Below are 18,798 nucleotides of genomic sequence, written 5' to 3'. Positions count from 1 at the left end.
TTAATCCTTCCCTTTGGCCTGCATCAGCGTCAGCTTGGGAGTGCGGACAGCGCTTCCAAATCCATGGTTCCCTCATAGAAGCTAGCGGTTCGGGTAATGCGCTACGTGACAACCTTGTCAACGCTTAGAAGGGCCGGCTTATAGCCTGTCTTGCGCTTGAATGGGGAGCATCATGTAAGTTGGGACAGACACGCCAACTCACGAACGATAGACGGTAGTGGTAAAAGGCTAACGTAGCGGATGGCCGTGCGGTGCCCTTCTGCTTTGGATTGGCAGGTGGCAGACAAATGACTCCCTTGCAAATAAGGTGTCTGCAAACTACCATGGTAGGTGATTGGGGCTTGTATTGACAGGTGCCCCCAGCTCAGTAGTTTGCGTTGGGACATGGAAGCGCCGGAAACAAATATCCCTTCAATCAGAGCTACGGAGCTACTGGCCGCGCTGGGAATGGTTCGAGCGTTGGTGGCCCACGTCATCCTTCAGAAGGGGGTGACTACGTCTCCGGAGTTCAGGGCCTAGGGTGTCATCGCGGCGTTCAGCCAACCCGTCGGGGGATCTGCTCTCCAGGATTTCGGTTGTCGATTTGGGGTTTGTGTGAACAGCGCGGCTATTCTTAGACAGAGCGGAGAGATGTGGTTTTCTCCCCTTTCATTCTGCTTGTGCATCTGCAAATCTGTGTCCGCTCGATGTCACACCAATCAAATACCACACCTCCAGACTGATCTATCCAATACTTTGTCTTGAAGACATAGCCGTTGTATTCACAAACTTGACGATTACTCGAACAGTGTCCACGGCCGTTGGATACTGTCTGTTAGACTAGAGAACATGCCGCCAAGACTTGTTGGATGTGCACAATCAACTTTTCCGAGCTGGTTAAGCGAATACTGAGCAGTTCCAAATCCACCGCAAAGATCCCGGCCAGCACCACGGCTACGGACCTGCAGGACAACAAATTACGATGCCAGGGACCAACCACTGTCGACAGAAGCGCGCGCAGGTGCCGGGCTGCGGGCTGCGCACGCAGGTATGGCACAAATACAAGCTGTACGTGCATGTGTGCAAATCTGGCATCCATGTATGGTGTGACAGGGTTCCATGTCGCAATACTGTGCTTATATCAATCTCACTGAACCTAGTTAAGATGAGAAAAGCTCGTAATCTAATGGGTCGTCTGCTGGTGGCTTACTGCAACAGAAGGTTTGATGGAATTCCACCCGGGTTTGGGCGGGCCAGTCAAAGGGCCGGCGCCATTTGTGTACAGGCGGACTGTCAGCGACCCAATCGTGAGGTATTCCCAGAGGGCATGGCAAATGGATAAGCCTAAGAGGGCTAGTTAACGGATAGAGGATTGATATCGTACCGTTGCCGCCAAAGGGATGTGACTTGGGGGCCGATGAAAGTGGAAGGTAACCAACCCTGCTCTTGGCCCTGTACCATCTCCTCCCCTCATACGATGAGTACCACTATCAATAATATGGCCTGAGCCGCGCCCGTCCTGGGTGACAGTGAGCTCCGCAAAGGCATGGCAATGTGGAGGTCGAGGCAGCCGACCCCCCACAGCTAACTGACTTAATCCCTCGCCTGCGTATGTCCCTCGTAAGTTCCAGTTCATGGTCGAGGGCGGTTGGCTAGTGTCCGATCCAATTGTGGGAGCCACTGAGAGCTTGATTCGCTTTCTGAAGCCTCTTTGGGCATGCTGATCTAGGGTGGTGAATTCCGCACCGTAGCCTCACCCTCATGTGGGAACAAGACGTCGGAATTGTTACTTCATACCGAAGTGGTAAAGAATATTACAACCGGCGCTCAAATTAATATGCCCTCGATGATTCTGATTAGGTCGCCGACCATGATCTTCTTCATATGGGGCCATATGCCTCAGTTATTCCATGGAGCAGATGCAACGTGGTTGTACAAGCGACGAATCTCCAGACGCTAGAGCCATTGATCTGGGTCATGCCCTTCGGGAGTCTTGTCGTGCTAATGCAGACGTTGGATGGTGATCCGTGTGCAATTGTCACTATCTCATCGGTTCGTCGGCGGAAGCTCGTCCCGCGATAACCGCCATATTCATAACTGCCATAAGGAAATACGAAGTGACGCATTCCCTCCATTACTGAATCTCTGTCCCTAATCAAAACCGAATATGTTGGCTAGCAGCATCGACAGCGCAATCGAACCTGACGAGCACAGTGTTGCTTAAAGGCTTGCCACTAGAGGGCAACATAATGCTGAGGAAATATTGTTGCAAAGTCTTTATGACAACTGAACTGTTCTGTCCGACGCAAGTATATGCATCCTAGTTGCTGCAACTAAATCCCCATTCTCACGCCCATAAGACTTTTTGTTACCGAGTACAGTAGCGGGAACGGGAGTGGAGTTTTCGGCGATTTCGAAACCCCCCCCCCCCCCCCCTGAACCGCCTGTGAGGGTGTGCTCGATAGCGGCAGAAGGGTCGAATGATGATGGAAACCGTGCTTGCGCGTGAGCCAACGCTGGCCAATCTACATGTACAAATAAAACAGCCTGGTCCGTTTGTACAGTGCTCGTTTAGGGAGTACAGTTGCACGAGCGGCGCTTGCCTTGAGAAGATGCTCAAGGCGAAATTCCTTTGTTTGTTTTCAATTATTGATTAATGGGTGTCATAATAGCGAATCTCGATGCTTGGTGGCGGGCGCATCTTGTTATCCTGCTGCCTAACTCTGTTGTGGAGAAAAGAAAAGACAGGGTGACAGGAATAATGGAGAAGGGTTTCCCAGGAAATCGTTCACCAATTGTCGAAGAATGCCATTCTACTATGTAGGGGGGTGAGTGACATGGGTGTTATTCAGGCAGGGTTGGCTGCTGAACGGAGCGGAATGCCGAGACTAACTCGATCTAATGCCCTGGTTGCATACGAGGATCCGAATCCTGTAAATCAAAAGCTGTGATTGAAACAAGTAGCTGGTCTCCGTTAGGTTCTAAAAGTTGCAGTCTGTTTATCTTCAGGATGGTGCCTCGAGGTGCTGGCTTCATACAGGCTGAATAGGATGATATATTGCCGGCGAAGTAAATTTTGATGATCAGTTCCGAGATGCTACAACAGCTGGTGCGGAGCACCGGCATGCGATTGGCTACCCACGACACAAACGCGGCTTTGTCCAACTTTGCTTCGTGGAGCCGGTTGTGTGTCCGCCCCTCCATTCTAAGGTAAAACCTGAACTGCTTTCTTTCTTACTTTGAATCTTCTGACGGATTATTCGATCAGTCGTCGTTCAACAAGTGAGGTGGGCGAACCAAGCAATCCAGTGCTTCTTGTCGAAGAATTGAACTTGTATCTGTAAGCTCCGATGGTTTATCTCATTGGCCATGCACAAGTATTAGGTGCAACTTCGCATCAAGGACAAAGGTGCTAAGAGTATATTATATTTGACACTCCTGGCAGTTGTTTGTTGCGAAGTATCTAGCAAACTGTGGTTGCACTTCAGGGCTCACCCAGGGCTGCTTGAAAGTGATGTACACGCATAACTTCCGGGGTAGGATACTGTCCACAGGCATGGATGGGGGTAGGGAAAACGGTCTTGGACTTAGTACGCGAGTCGACAAGCAGTCCAAATTCTGTCTTTTGCCCCTGGTAAGAAAGCTTGTGATTGGCCATCTGCTATGCTTGGTCCCGATGGGCTTTCTCACATGCGAACCTCAATGACTGGAAATTGGGCGTATCGGCCTGTCAACTTTCGAACGACACTATTTGGTACGTCTAAAAATAGCCGCCCCGTCACGAATTGTAGCATCGTTTGTCTCGCTTACGGACTGGTCTACACTCTATAGACGGGATGTTTCGTGGGGTGCTTGCTGATTGACGATATCGTGAGTGACATTTTGGCTGCCGTAGGCAAACGATTGGCGTGTTGAAGCGTCACTCGATGAGAGCCGACACACAAGCGGTAAATGCATTCGAGTACCAGCCAGAGCGCATACCTTGTATGCACTGTATTGAAACAAAGGAGCAGAGTTTGTCGGTTCTTGACCCGGTTCAGACCTACATCGTAGCATTTAGCATCCTGAGCAATGCAGGCGGACAGAAGTCGTGCGCCTGTAATTTGCCGTTGGGCGTCAGCAAATGCACACCTTCGGCATAGCTGTGGTTGGTAGATCAGCCGAGGAACGGAAGCAGACAGGGCCGTTGCCGAACCAAATCCCATACAACACTGGAGCGCTGAGCCCGGCAGGAGGCTGCTAATTCTTGTTGACCAGAGAGACTGGGATGAAGCTCAAGAGTCAAGCTGGCGAGACGGGCTGTCGCTGCTCACCCGGCCAGCATCGGCATGGGTTCGGTGAATCCCCTGAAGCGGACTGCCATCGCCAATGTCTTGTAGACTGAGACAGCGGCCGAAAGATGGCCCGCCCTAGGGACCGACCGAACGATGGAATCGGGATTCAAGCTCAAAGAGGAAGTCGGTCGGTCGCCACTCCCAGAACAGATCGACCTGAATCCTGCAGGCAACCCTGCCAGTGTGTGCGCGCACCGAACCTTTGCAAATTTCTAGAATGGCATCAAAGGATTGCTAGCGCGGCCCTTTTGCTGTTGGTGCTAGCATGGCCCTTGCTTCGGCTGCTGTTGTTGTCACTCAGCAGCCAACCCATTTGCGCTGTATGGATAGCCAATGCCTCTTGAAGTCCAACCCAAGTAAGTTTGATCTGTCATCCTGTAAGCTAGCTGAATGGGTTGACAACAATTACAGACAGGCGCTAATAATCGGTTGCCCGCAACGTCCTTCAATTGGAAGTACTTCACTTGTTGCGACTCAGGTTGTTCGGGCTTGGGTGGCCCATACGCCGTCTCGGGCACTTGCTGGGTAATTCTGGATATTGCAGGGCATTGGGCGATTACTCACACCTCATTGAAGTCTGCAAACAATCTCTCTGGTGCAAACTAGTTGTAGATCTAAGGTGATGGCTGCCAATTGCCTCTCCCTCCTAGAATGCCAGCAAAGACACAGTTGTGTGCTTAGGCTGCTTCGTTGGTGAACAAGGTTCGGCAGGTAGCTGCGCGGGCCTCGATTCATCAAAAAAAAAAAAAAAAAAAAAAGAACTAGGCCAAAGGGAAACGGAAGGGGGGAAAACAATCACAAGCGATTTTGGTGTGACGGCGGTTCAATCCCGTCTGAGGTTGATGCTCCAAACTGCGACAAGTCTGTCTAATCTGTCGATCTTCAAGGAACCCCTGCTCATAGCTGAGAAGAGTGAGGGGCTTGTTGACCACACCGACGACCCCTGAGCCGAGCGTCAATAAGAGATTAGTGATGAAGAACTACAACTCCACACGGAAGCGTATGTTGCTGTTGCTGTCATTGACAGGCGGATAAGCTCCCACACCAAAGTTGGCTTGCGGTTTAGTTCAGCTGTGGTCTGAAGACATCACTATCTCACCACTTGATAGGTAGCGTTGTGCGAGATCGCCGCAGACGTGATCCGCGGCGACGCTGGTCTAAACAACGTCACCAGGCGTGAAACCTCTGTCGTACATTCAGTGTACACGTCAGGCATCTTGCTTAGGAACTGATCGAATTGTGACATATTGTGGAATTGATTGCCGGAGTTCCTTGTAGTTGCAGACGTCGCAGCCTCGGCTTCAACATTCTGGTTCTTGGCCACGGCCCAAGTTTCTAGACTGTCCGACCATTGAATCAAATGACGGAGCCCTTCTTTGTGATCAGTCGCCAGAGTGGTGGGTGCGGATGGGGTGAGAAAGTGACGTGACCGAGCAATGGGGTCAGTTGCGGCGAAGCCGGTGCATTTCCCTATCATTGTTTTCCCAACCGACAAGTGGGCGGAGGATATGATTCAGGAACTTTTGCGATTGTGTCGAACATGACAAGATATTTGCAACATGCCAAGACCCATGGCGTGGGCAACGAGCGGGGAAATGCCACTCGGGGACACAGTCCTCTATGAGTGAGGATGGACATTTCGCGGTTGCTGAAAGTGCGTATTCATGACTCGTGATGCCAGCAGTTGACGGGTGGTGCGTCCACGGTGAGCGACCGAGGTGCCCATCTATAACCCGAGTATCGGGACTTTGACGAGATTTAGGGTAATATAAGGTGTGGTCTGGTCCATCTCCGGGACTTGTCACGGCATTTTACGAGGCGCTTGGGCGGCTTTTCGAGTGCCGAGGGGTGGAGCGGTCCATTGGCAGGCGGATGCTAGGCAAAAAGAGCATTAAGCCGCGGCCGACAGAGTCCACAGCGGATCTCACCCTTGGATCTCGTGCGAGTGAGCCCCGGGCACGGCTGGAAGTCCGGTCTTGCCCGGGTTTAACGGTATTGTAGCTCATGGTCCCCATATCTATGGGTTTCGCGAGGATCACGTCGAGATTGAATCCATTTTATCTGGAGCACTGATCAGGCGACGGGGCTGATCGGACTCGTTCGTTTGCTGAGTTACGAAGGCGAAGTGGGCTAGCCCAAGGGACCTTTTTCTGCTGTACTGTGGTCACATCACAGCTGGCAAGGGCGAGGGCGTGAGCATTGGCGTTGGCATTGGCGTGGGCATCAACGTTTGAGTGGAAAGGAGTGGAGCATTTGCGCAGGTGGAATGCCAGTTACAATCCACACAATAGGTCCATTCGGATGTGAGAATCGAAACCCAGTCACTCCCGAGGCTCACAATCTTTGCCTCTCCTGGCAATTCCATTCGAGCACCGCGAGTTTGAGTCCAGTCTAGCCCAGCTCTTGCTGTCCTCTTGCTCCTCTTCGTCCTCTGCTCTCGCTCTCTCGGGCAAGCAGAGTCGGCGCCATGGATTGAAATCCATGACAGGTCTATGTCTTGGGGTGTGCGCTGGAACGCACTTCTCTTGGCAGTTGGGCAGGTGTCTGCGGGCTGCATACTAGTATGCGGCCTACTCTAGGCTCGTTAAGGATAAAGGGTGGTGCTGGTTGTCGCTCATGAGTGAGGGAAAATCACGGAATCGTGGGTCTGGAGCCGATTCCAAATGGAATGTGTATGTCCTGAGGTGCAGGCAACCATTTCCAGTCCCTTGGGAATTGCGTTTGGCTAGGGTCACGCCTTTGCGTGCCAGTCTTTTCCGTTTACCCCCTCGGGACACAATTAGACTGGGGAGCCGGACCGGTCGAATGGGCAGAGTAGAGCCAAAGTGCGAGTTGGTTCAGTTGAGAAGAGGTATCGTTTTTTCAGGGAGCAGCAAGATCGGTTGGAAATTGCCGCAAATTACAACGTTCATTCCGGGTATGTATGTAATTGTGAAGGCTGTTTGATCGCTTGTGAGTCTTGTGTTGCGTTGCGGCTGATAGCAATTAATGCAACACAAGCGGGCCAGGGCATGCGTCGTACTGTACCGTGTTACATTCAGAAGTATGCGCAGGATGAGGTACTATCGGTTGGTTGGAGGAGGGTCGCGTGTCGTTAGGAGGAAGTTCTGCCTCCTGGCTTCATGGGGGCTGTGTCATTAAGCTAATCCAGACGGTGCCGCCCAAATCTTTCGCTTACAATGCAGATTCCGCGATGCGTTCCTTGCCCATGTTTTTCCCTATCGCCCTGTGTCCCAACCTTCAACAGCCCCCTTCTTGATGTTTATCGTCGTCAAGGTTGTTGTTGTTGTTGTTTTTGTTGTTGTTGTTTTTGTTGTTGTTGTTGTTGTTGTTGTTGTTGTTGTCGCCCGCGTTCTTACCTTCCTAACCTCGGCTGTTCAAGTTATTTCACACCCTTCGTTTTCTGCCAAATATTTTTTAGACATAGCCTACCTGGCTAAATAGCATAGGTCCCTTAGCGAGGTGCGAGAATGAGGAGATCAACAACGAGCGACATTTCATCCCCTCAAAGTGCAGCAGGGCAGTTGCGGGTCCGAATCACAGGCAAGGAGAGATGACATATTTGGGCATTGTGTACAACAAAAAGTGGCCAAGTGGAGGTTTGAATAAGGTATTGGACATTGAGTTGATCATCCAAGGCAGGACGAGTTGTCCAGGTTGTGTTCGTCCAAACTGTTGAAGAGGTAGGGAGGTGCCCAGGTACCACTCAGCATCGGGTGAAGCACCTACCCCGTCATGGAAGGGGAAGGGGTTGGCACTAGGGTACATAATGAGGAAGAGGAAGGCACAAATTCGTAAATGCTCGAGCCCCGGTTCCCCTAACCCACCTCACGGGGCACATGAAGATTCCGATGGAGGGCGCACACGTAGGTAAGGTAAGGAGGACATCGTCTTACCTACCTACCTGGGCTGGTATCCCCTGGAGGGAGGCGAGGTGGGATTGAAAAGGGAAGGGCCGTCCAGGTGGCCGTAGTTCTTGCCCAAAGCGTCAATCCTGGACAAAAATCCGGAATTCTGGAATCTGGGCCGGTGTGTAGGAGGCTATTTTCCACTCGGCTCCATTGACGAGGAAGGAAAGAGGGTGGGCAGAGGGGGGTGGTGAGGTACTTACGTACTTCAGCAACTTCAGGAAGGGCAGGGGCAGCAAGGAGGAGGGGGTTGAGGTGTGACTTGCGACTTCCTTCATTCGCGAGATGCCAGGAACCGCCCGCTCTCCCCTCCCCCTTGAGGCCATCCGACGGGCACGGGCACGGGCATTGCGGTTGGTGATGTGGAGGCAAGTACGCCCGGTACATTGCAGAAGAACGGCAGTTAGGGGAACTTCAGGCTCATTTGCTTGTTGGTGCTATGCGTCGCAGCAGATGTTGGCGTTGGCACAGGCCGCAGCAAGGACTGAGGGACCCTGGCAAGTGCCCGCTCCTAGCGGGTCCCCGGTTAAGGTGCTTTGCCCACTCCAATAAGCCAGGTTTGTAGTAGGAACCTTTGGTTGAGCGACGAGGGTGACTGCCACACTTGCGCCGCACATATTACGGGGATCTGATAGCTACGCCGCCGTCCAACAGATACATTGTAGACAGCCGAGGCGAATCACCTGAGCCGAGAAGACTGGCTCCATATCCATTTCCCTCACTCGCCTGCACTCTGCATTTACTGGAACAAATGCAATGCCATGTACATGTGAAGAGCGAGATGAAGATGGCCGTCATGGGGCCCTGTGATGGTCGAATCAGATGAGTTTTAAGCAGTTAGGAAGGAGTCGAAGTCAGGTTCTAAGGCAGAACGAGCCATGTCATATGTCATGCCAACCACCAGCCGCCCGCAGCCGCCCGCAGTTGAACACCTGGATACTTCGCTCGAAAGTGCACTGGTTGCGCGAACTACCTCGGTGAGCCAAGATGCCCGACCATCGTGCAGTAAGTTAGGTAAATGCTGTTATTCTCAGCGAGACTGGAGATATGGAATGGTGAGCGCGGAGATAGGCTGGGCAGTTGTGTTTGCCTGCGCCAGGGTTTGGCCTAATGAGGCAATCGTTTCGTTGGCCGACAATGAATTGGAAGGGCCATCTCAGCTACAGAGTAATGACCAGCTTACCTAAGGCAGTTGACCTCACATTAGCCACCTTGGTGCTTGGCTAGGCGGGAGGTTGACAGGGCTTGAGAGGCAATGACAAGGTAGCAAAAAACTGTTGGAGGTGTTCGCGAGCGCCCCAGTGCCCTTTGCGTAGCATCCACATGCATGTCAGTACTAAAGTACCGGGAGAGCTCCCGGACAAGAGCCCTGTTCCCCGACCCGACTGTGGGAACGAAGTCCAAACGTGAGCGCAGAGAACACATAGTAGGAACGGAGAGTGTGGAGTGTGATGAGCTGGGGGCCCCTGTCTTGGTAGCGGGTAGCGGGTTTGGTTTGTGGGTTACCTTCTCTATCTTGCACTCCCATTGCCAAGTCGAAATCTTTGCAATTGAGCAAAGACCATTCATTTGCAGTATTTTTCTTGCTCTGCTAGTAAAGGTAGGGCACGCACAGCATTGGTGGGGAGGGGCGGTCCGAGGTAGATACGTGTTATAGATCAAAACTGAATGGTATTGTGAGGAAGCGAGGCATGCGAGTTGTCGACAAAGAAGGGATCTAATCCGCCAGCCTCCTGTTGCATTCCGCTGCCACATGCCAAAGGGGTTTGACAAGCCTTGCGTTCCGTGGAAACAATACAAGGCAAGCGAAGCACGGGCAGCGTGCTTAAGGTTTGATGTCACCCTAAGGCGGCCCCTTGGGTATTGGATTTGTACTTTTCATTGCCGGGTCACTCTAAAAACTTACAAATGCCTTATTAAGTACCTGGCACTAAGGTGCTGACCTAAGGAACGGTAGGCGCACCGTTTTATGCGGAAAGGGCAGGTTGAGGGGAAGGAGGAATTCCACCCGTACTCCAAGAGAAGGAGGAACCGCTTCCCACGTCGCTTGACCTGGTTTCCACCGTAGGTAAGCTACAGTAGCTTGAGGAAGCTAAGTCAGTTGTTCAACTGCTAGCGACTTCCTCTATACTTGTATCTAGATGATCTTTACATTGCCTTACCTGCCCAAATTCTTTGCATATCATAGTATGCACCTATATTGTGTTTTGTACAAGTCGTCGCTCTGGTAAGACAACAATAACAAGAACAACTCCAATAACAAAAACAACAACCCTGGGACTCGCATTGTCTTACCTCATTCAGGTGTCAATTTATGCTTCCACTGCTGTTTTCATCATTTTCTCATCAGGTTCTAGCCGCCAAGCCTATCCTGACTCCACGGCCTATTCCATGTGTCCCATTTCGGATCCGATCCTCATCAACGGCAGACCATGGCCTGTCTCAGATTTTCAGCGCGGAGATCGAGACGCCCATCTGGACATGGCAAATGGAGACCTTTTGGTGCACGTTGACGACAGTTGTGTTGTAAAACAGCATTTTCCCTGCACATCACTCAACACTATCCAAAAAGTGCTTTGTCTTCCGTTCTTCAATGCAACACAACCCCGGAGGGGCCACGGCCTCGACCGAGCCATTGCGACACTATGTATGGGCATTCGTCCCCCGATTCCTAACACAGCTACCAGGAAAAATAACATACTAACACATTAAATATTTTGCTTCGGCGAGCCCGCCGAGGTGCTCATGTTATCCCCACCGGTACGTGACTCTCCTTCGCTTTGAAATGTCTGTTGCCAAGTTCAGAAAACCATTGATGGTTTAAGGCGAGGGAAAAAAAAAAAAAAAAAGGTGCACTAGGAGCGCCGTCTGATCTGTGTTCGCATGGCTGGAGGAAGCCAACGATGGGCGAGTCGGGTATGGCAAAACGGAAAACGACCGACGAGAGTGACGGAAGAGGAGCAACATGTCCGTCTCCAGCCACGCGGAAGGGCCATAACGCTAATCAAGAAAGCGGCGCGGACACTAATAATTTTTCTTACAGTACACAACCCACAACGACCACCAACTGGCTCGGACTCCAGAGCCACATCTCGCATCTTCCCTGGTTTAGCGTCAACACCACCGTGGTCGACGGCTGACTGGTGGAACGTCACCGAACCCGAACCACACCTCTCCTTATTTGACTGTCTAGACTAGCCGTACCAGTCGATCCTCAGCCCAAGGCTCTAAGAGGCTGCCAAAACCGCTGCCAAGAGAAGCATTCTACCGGCAGGCATTAGCCCTGGATCGAAGTTGACCCCGGCAATGATGCCACAGTGTCAGCCTGCTGGCTATCCAGCTTCCTCCCTTTTCTAGCGCTGCGCCAGAACCCGCGCTTCGGCCGCTCTCGTGAGCAATTTCAATTTCACGAGTGTCAAGTTTTTTCTGATGACAGGGCTATTTTACAGCCACAATTACGAGAAGGGGGAAAGGCTATCTATCTCATTGACGAAATACATGCCAAAGCCTAAGACCGATGCGGTTCTTCTCTAGGAACATTGGTAAGCCACGGTGCGGAACTCCATCTGTCGAGCTCCATACGGCCTTGCCCTGTCCTGCTGTCCTGCACTGCAATGTCTGCACTCTGCTTGCTGCGTTGCCGGAGTCCAGGACTGGTCCGGTCCAGATCTTCGCAGCTCGCCGTACCGTAGCAGTGTACCCAGGGGAATGGGATCGGCCTAATGAAGACATGCCGGGCGCGTCTTATTAGCCTCTTTTATCGCTGCAGGGGACACCCAACCTTGCCCTCTCAAGTCCACAAGGACGACGTCAAGCCCACAGGGACGTTGCAAAGAACAGTTCAGGTTTCCTCCAAGACAGGCAGGTAGGTACTTTTGCACCACTGGAGTCCACGCCAAAGGTGCAGGTACCTTTTCTATACCTTTCGTCCCAACATAGCCTCTTTGGTTTTGACGACCCCCGGTCTTTCTCGCTCAGTCGCTCCTTTCACAATTGAACAGGTTTACAAGCTACTGCCAGAAGCTGGTAACTGAGCGCTGCAGTCTGCTGTATTCTGATGAGATTTTCTGGCTACTTGCGACGGGGATCTACATCTGGAGTCAACGCACTAGCCTGGCCTAACAGCTCTATGACTACATAATCTCTTATGTACTTTGCTCTCGTCACTCCAGAGATTGGCGTGACGGGATGTCCACCACGCAACCCCGCGCCGAGGTCCACAACCTCTCTTGGAATGAGCCAACAACCGGCGTACCGTTCTCATTATTTCCTTTTCTTGCCCGGCAATCCGAACCTATCTTGTTACGTCCAAGACATCCTCTGGGCACACTACTTGTGGATCATAGCATGGGATTTTCGACCCTCATCATGCATCCCTCGAGGCCTAAAGGCCAGGACACCGAGAAATGACACGAAACGTCTTCTCGCCGCCGCCCGCTCTCCACACCATTGCAATGATCGGTCGCCTAGGTCCTGAACTTGGCATACAGGCTCTGAACGACGTTTCCAAACATTGGCGTGATGGGAGCATAGGGTACAACTGGAACAACCTTCAGTCCTCTGTATCGAACCAGCATCACCCTCTTACCCCGGAAACCATCTCATCATTCATCCGACCTCGTCAAGACAAAGGATCAATGCCGTCATCCCATTTCCCTTTGTAACGTCGTGACCAAATATTAGCCATTTTCAGAACCTGGACCATGCTTCGCACGTTTTCGCCTCTTGCTGCCTCCCCCGTCTTATCCTTCCCGTCCCCCAACCTTCAAGGACCCCAGCCCAGAGACTCCCCTGTCAGCTAGTTGCCATCCCTGCCAGCCCTCCTAGGGCGTCTATCGGGAACCCTCCATACCCTCCCTTCGCGGCTTCTCTCTTCTTCGTTCCCCATGCCACCCCTCCGCTGCACTTCAACCCCCGTCACCCAAGACCTGTATCCACTTCTGGACCCCTGCCAGTATGCACCCAGGATTCCCTCATCGAGCATAACTAGACCCAGCTTGCCCCATTTTACCATCGCTGTGCCTTATTACACTGCGACGCTGAGTGCAGGCCCTATCCGTCAGACTAATGCCTCGAGGGAATGCAACTTGTGCCTCCGAAATACGTAGTATACGGAGTACGGCGAGGGAAGTAACCCCCCTCCTTCGCAACTCTCGACAAGGCCACTCGCACACGCCATGCCGTCGGTGCCGACGAGGCGCTAGGTCGGATTAGCTTCTTCCTCACCCCTCGTCCTGGCCAAGCCGACGAGACAGCGGAGACACAGTCAAGGGTCATGAGAGATGCACCGCACGTGTGTGCGCCTAGAACGAACGGTACTTTGCACCCGTCGTATACACATGCAGCACTCTATCGGTGCCCCTTCCGGCTCCCTTCCCCAATCTAACGAGCCAAGCCAATCCAGTCTGTTGGTCGTCTTCCTTAGTGTCTCCTTTTGGCCCCTCGGTGTATCTCTCTCGCAGCTCGTTACCCTGAATGTGGCCGAAGGGGGGCAACTGGCCAACTGCTCCTATGGGCATGTATATACAAATGAGGTGGATAGGATATGCATACATGCCATACCTTGAGGCGCTCTCCGCGCCTGCCCTACTTGCCTACCTTGCTCTGCCCGAAATCTCAAAAGCCACCCATCTCCAATATATCCTACTCCCACACACCTTTAGTTTCTCTTTACTTCTCTCCCATCTTGTTCCTATTCTACCCATCTGACCGTTGATACCTTTAAACACGAAGACGTGAAGCAGACACGCTGCCACCACGGCTCATCAGTCAAACAAACATATCGGCGTGCCGAGTTCCCACCGGCATCTCTTTGATCGAAGAAATTGAATTTTGGTCTCCCCTTCTCTTGACTCACCCCCCGGCCGTGGCAGACAAACCTTAATATCAGCCGTGTGCCAGCTAGCTAGCTCTCCTTCTAGCTTGACTTTTCACTTGAGCAACTCAGTCTCTCTGGGCTTTGGTTCATCCATTCTGCTGGTCGACATTCAAACCACAAGACCAAAAACACAAAAGAGACAGCACCTTGAGAGTCTTGGACTCGACCCAAAAGAGAAGGTATTTCAGGCCGGAAATGCCAAGCGGCCTCAACCTCAACGGCATCGACTCGCTTTTTCAATGGGTATTCTAGCTTTGGAACCCCATCCCCGTTTGGCCGCCCCAGATTCTCCTCCCGGGCTGGTTAGCCCATCCTCATCTTCTTACTCCTCCAGACCATCTCCTCCCGCGGATCAACTCTGGAACACCAGATTTGGCCCAGTATCTCCTCCCATGTCGAACTATGAGCAGAGTTCAGCGGCCGACATGGCGACTAAAAGCATGGAAGATACTCCGAGCCGCAAAGATTCAACACAAAGCGCCCCTCGTCAGCAGTTGCCTTCGCTGAGCAGTCTCTTTGGACCTCCATCTTCCGTCAGGCCGCTGCACTCTCCGTTGTCTGACCGGCCTGGCGGCTATCCCGTCACCTCTCCCCTGGACCGGCCGCGTATGCCTTCAGCGCATGGCGATCGCTCATACTCCACATCGTACTTCCCGCCACAAGAGTCTCCAGCAATTTCTCAACCAAGGAGCACTTATGATGCGAGATACGACCATGACAGACAGGCACTGCACGGGTTGTCACGTTCCTTCTCGGGATCTGGATCACCAATGTACCGTGAGCCGGAGCACTTGCGTCAGGATTCTAGATCCGACGCCGGACTAGGAGGCAAGTGGTCAATGCATCACGAGACCGGAAAACACGAGTATTCCTTGGTGACCAGAGACAGTCAATCATGCCTACGGGGATCTTTTGACAGACCTTCATACCAGTACTCCAGCTCCAAAGACGCCGGTCCCTCCTACCGAGATCAGCGGCCTTCTTCAGGCTCCGGGTTGATGCAGCCCTCAACGCCGGCAAGTACCACAACCTCCGAGGGAATTCCTTCAAAGGATGGTCTTGGCCCCAAGATTTGGACAGGAACGCATTTTCTTCCCCGCTTCGTACGTGCTGCTGAGGTGCCAGGGGAGGGCATGTGTTACTTTTATGATGATGGAAGCCACTGCAAAACTGTCATCGATGGTGAAGCCGTCAATGCCCACTGGGGTGTGACCAAGGCCGGAAAGCCGAGAAAGAGATTGGCGATTGCTTGTGTTACGTGCAGGGAAAAGAAGATCAAATGCGACCCGGACTACCCTCGATGCGTGCAGTGCGAGAAGTTTGGCCGAGTTTGCAAATTCAAGAACGCGTAAGTAGTGGCATTATTGATATTCTATATTCGAGGCGGACCTGTATGTCAAGCAGGCTTTACTAACTAAATGTCGGATATTTAGACCTCGAGGCGGCCACAATACGTCTCCGTCAACGCCGCCTGCAGAGCCGGAAGACATGCGGCGGATGGGAGGGCCCATCAACTCGAACGATATGCACCGGCCTGGCAGCAACTCCAGCGCCTCAGTTTCTCCTCGTACTACCTTGCGTCAGCCGAGCCCAGAGCCCCCCATGCCTCACAAGAGGATGCGCTTGGGTTTTGATTCCTATCCTCCGATGACGAGCGAGCCACCGTCATTGAATCGGACGCCTGAAGTGCCCAAGGCAAGCATCTCCTGGCAACATCGCCAGCCGATTGAGCTCCCTCGCATTCACGAGGACGTGCTCAACCGAGCATGGCAAACAGATCCGTACGTGTCCGACCCTCAGTCAATTAACACCGTAATCTCTTCCTTCTTCGTACACAACGACAGCACCATGGCCCTTCGTTTTTTGCCCGAGACCGCGTTCAAATCCTGGGTGACCGGTAATGCTCATAAAAAGTCTCCAGAAGACCTGATGCTCATCTATAGCATCCTCGCCGTCGGTTTCGCTTTGTCGGGGGGGCCCAAGCACATTGCCCACGAATACGCCCAGGTCGCCTGCTACGCCCAGCAACGCGCTTCTTCCGGCCTCCAGCTTGTACAAGCACGACTGCTTCTGGCACTATATTATCTGTCCATCTCTAGACCAGCCGAGGCGAACGAAATGTCAAGCGCAGCCATCTCAGCGGCTATATTCCTCCAGCTGAATATTGAATTAGACCAATCGATCGAAGCGGCTTTAACGGTATTTCCCTATAATCTCCAAAGAGCAGGATACTCTGAAAGTCGAAGAAGAACGTATTGGGCATGTTTCGTACTGGAACGATTAAGCGGCATGTTTCCGAACCGTCTGGCTATTCTCAACGTCAAGGACATATTCATACGACTTCCATGCGATGACGAGTCTTTCGAGAATCAGTCAGAGTCAGAAACGCCCCTTTTCCCAACATACCCTTCCAGCTCGTCTAAGTCTGTTGACCGACCACTATGTGTCTCCGCCCACCTAGTCCAGCTTGTGGCCATTTGGGCAGAGGCCATGTCTGACATGTACAGAATGGCCCAGAGCCACCAACCGAACGTGGACCCTACTGCTTTCGTCAATACCGTGACAGGAAGTCTAAATAGGTGGCGCGCGTCCCTGCCGGAACGGTATGCTTATAACCCGGGTAACATGGACTTGGCTGCTCAAGATGGCACTCTCAGCACTTTCCTCACAGTTCATCTGCTATACCACCATGGGATGATCAAGGTTCACCGACATGTTTCCTCAGCACAAAGCATAACAGCAGAAACAAGATTGCAGTACCTCGAAAGGGCACAGGAGGAAGCTACGAGAGTTCTCGACATTACAGGCATGTTGGAAGTGCTGCTTCAGGCTCGACGAGCTCCGATCAGTGCGCCACCTCCGTTGATGAGCTGCGTCATCCTAGAGGCTACAGACGTCCTCACGGCGGAAGGGTCCTTGGCAGATGTTTCGGTTCTTCTGGATCGTCTCGCAGTTGCAGGTGCCATAGTGGAAGCTTCAACTACAGTCTGGGAGGAGGCTCGTGCCCATCAGTCGGCTTTGGAACGACGACTAGATGCACTACAGGTTCTGCGAGATCGCCAGCCCTGCGACGCACCTTTGGCGGGCGGCAGGGTATTCGACCACGAGGATGAAGGCAAAAACAGCAGACTCTCCCTGGGTAGATGTTGGCAAATGGATGACCCAATGGACAAAACGTTTCCTAGGAGTATGGATCTCATATATACGCGAAGCTGAAGCAGCTACCGCAGCACCAGATTTGTTTTTCTTTTGTCTTTTTTTTCTTTTTTGTGCACTGCATTTAAGGCGTCTGGGGACACGTGAATTCTTTTGAATTTTTTATACGTTTTTTTTTTTTTTTTTTCCTTTTTCTGCCAGTCTTGGACTGGATCTATTTGGGGTGTCAAAAAGCATGCATGATCACATTATCATGAAGCCGCCGTAAGGTATTGCCCCCGGACGAGTTTCTGCTTCATTCGCTTCGCTAGACTCTTGTCTATGTACTATTATACCCTGTACATGAGAAAACGGATGGAAACAAGACCAGATGGGATATGTAAGTAGAGAGGAGGATGACTGAGACAGAGATGGGCGTGTACCCTACAGTATCCGTAGATGGACAGGCCTAGGAGCTGAGCCTGGCAACATGAAATGAAGATGAAAGAGGGGCGTGATGGATTCACGCTACCAAGGATTACTGCACAGTTTATTTGCCATTGTCTTCATCCATCCCTTGCACCGTGATATTGCAGAATGGAGGGATCGGTCTGCATGTCTCAGGTAAGTCGCATAATTGACATGCGGGATGCGGCATACGACATGCTTCAATTTGGTTTCTCAACGGTGCGGTAATTCGTGCCGATTAAGCAAGCAAAAAAGCCTCTCGCGTAGGATTCGATACCGTACCATCGACGGGCAAGAGCTGAGCTAGGGGTTTCGGTGTGGTGCTTGGGCTGGTTCTTTGGCAATGGGCCATGTGTTGCCACATATGCGGCGACGTTTGCTTGTAGTACCGAGTACCGACATGGGACTGTACGTATTCTTTTTTTTTTCTTTTTCCCATTCTAACTCCCCTCCATTCCCGCTTGGGATGGCAAGTAAACAGTCTTGGCACGACGTTGGGACAAACCAACTGCTCAGCAGCTCGGCATGTCGGACCGCTGTGACGGAGCACACCGGTCGTAGAGGTCGGTGGGGAGTCCAATCTCGCGGTGCTGCACGAAAACAGATACGACATGCAATGATGTCTCGGTAAATTTTCTTAGGGGAATCCTCATTCTCGCGAGGAGAAAAAATTTTTTTCACCGTGGTTTTCTTACACGATTGATATTTTTAATTTTCTTGGCTTTTTGTCGCTTACGTTTGTTGCTTTCTACCGATCCAACACACACACACACACACACACACACTGTACACACACGCACACACCCCTTCTATTCGGCAGCGGCGGGAACATCGTCTAGGGGGAAGGGGGAGATGGGGGAATTTGAGGGGGGTTGTAAGTGGGTGGGTGGGTGATTAATACCGGCTGTAAGAGTTCCCCCCTCCCCTCTTCTCTCTGGGAAGAGCCTCAACCTATCGTAAGGATCTGGTTTGAATCCTTACTATGGAGTACGAAGTACACGGGGTTCATTTGCTCGGATAGATCTAGGAAGCCGAAAGCGGGAGCTTCTTTCTGCCCTTCTCTCCGCCCATCTACTCACTAGTACGTCGTTGATGG

General features: G+C 52.1%; 1 protein-coding gene across 1 annotated transcript; it reads left to right on the top strand.

Annotated features, from left to right (window-relative positions):
• Positions 1-14,338: 14,338 nt before the first annotated feature.
• CTRU02_201758 (fungal specific transcription factor) lies at positions 14,339-17,315 on the top strand (the record flags this gene model as incomplete). The annotated part of the gene is made up of 2 exons (XM_070203918.1): positions 14,339-15,447; positions 15,533-17,315. The coding sequence occupies 2 exons, from the start codon at positions 14,339-14,341 to the stop codon at positions 17,313-17,315; spliced, it is 2,892 nt and encodes a 963-aa protein (XP_070062500.1).
• Between the last annotated feature and the right edge of the window lie 1,483 nt (positions 17,316-18,798).

The sequence above is a fragment of the Colletotrichum truncatum genome, assembly GCF_014235925.2.
Source record: "Colletotrichum truncatum strain CMES1059 chromosome Unknown Contig_0001, whole genome shotgun sequence".
In the NCBI taxonomy this organism is placed as follows: Eukaryota; Fungi; Ascomycota; class Sordariomycetes; order Glomerellales; family Glomerellaceae; genus Colletotrichum; species Colletotrichum truncatum.
Note: the sequence above shows the minus strand (reverse complement) of the source record. Positions and strands in the feature narration are given on the sequence as shown.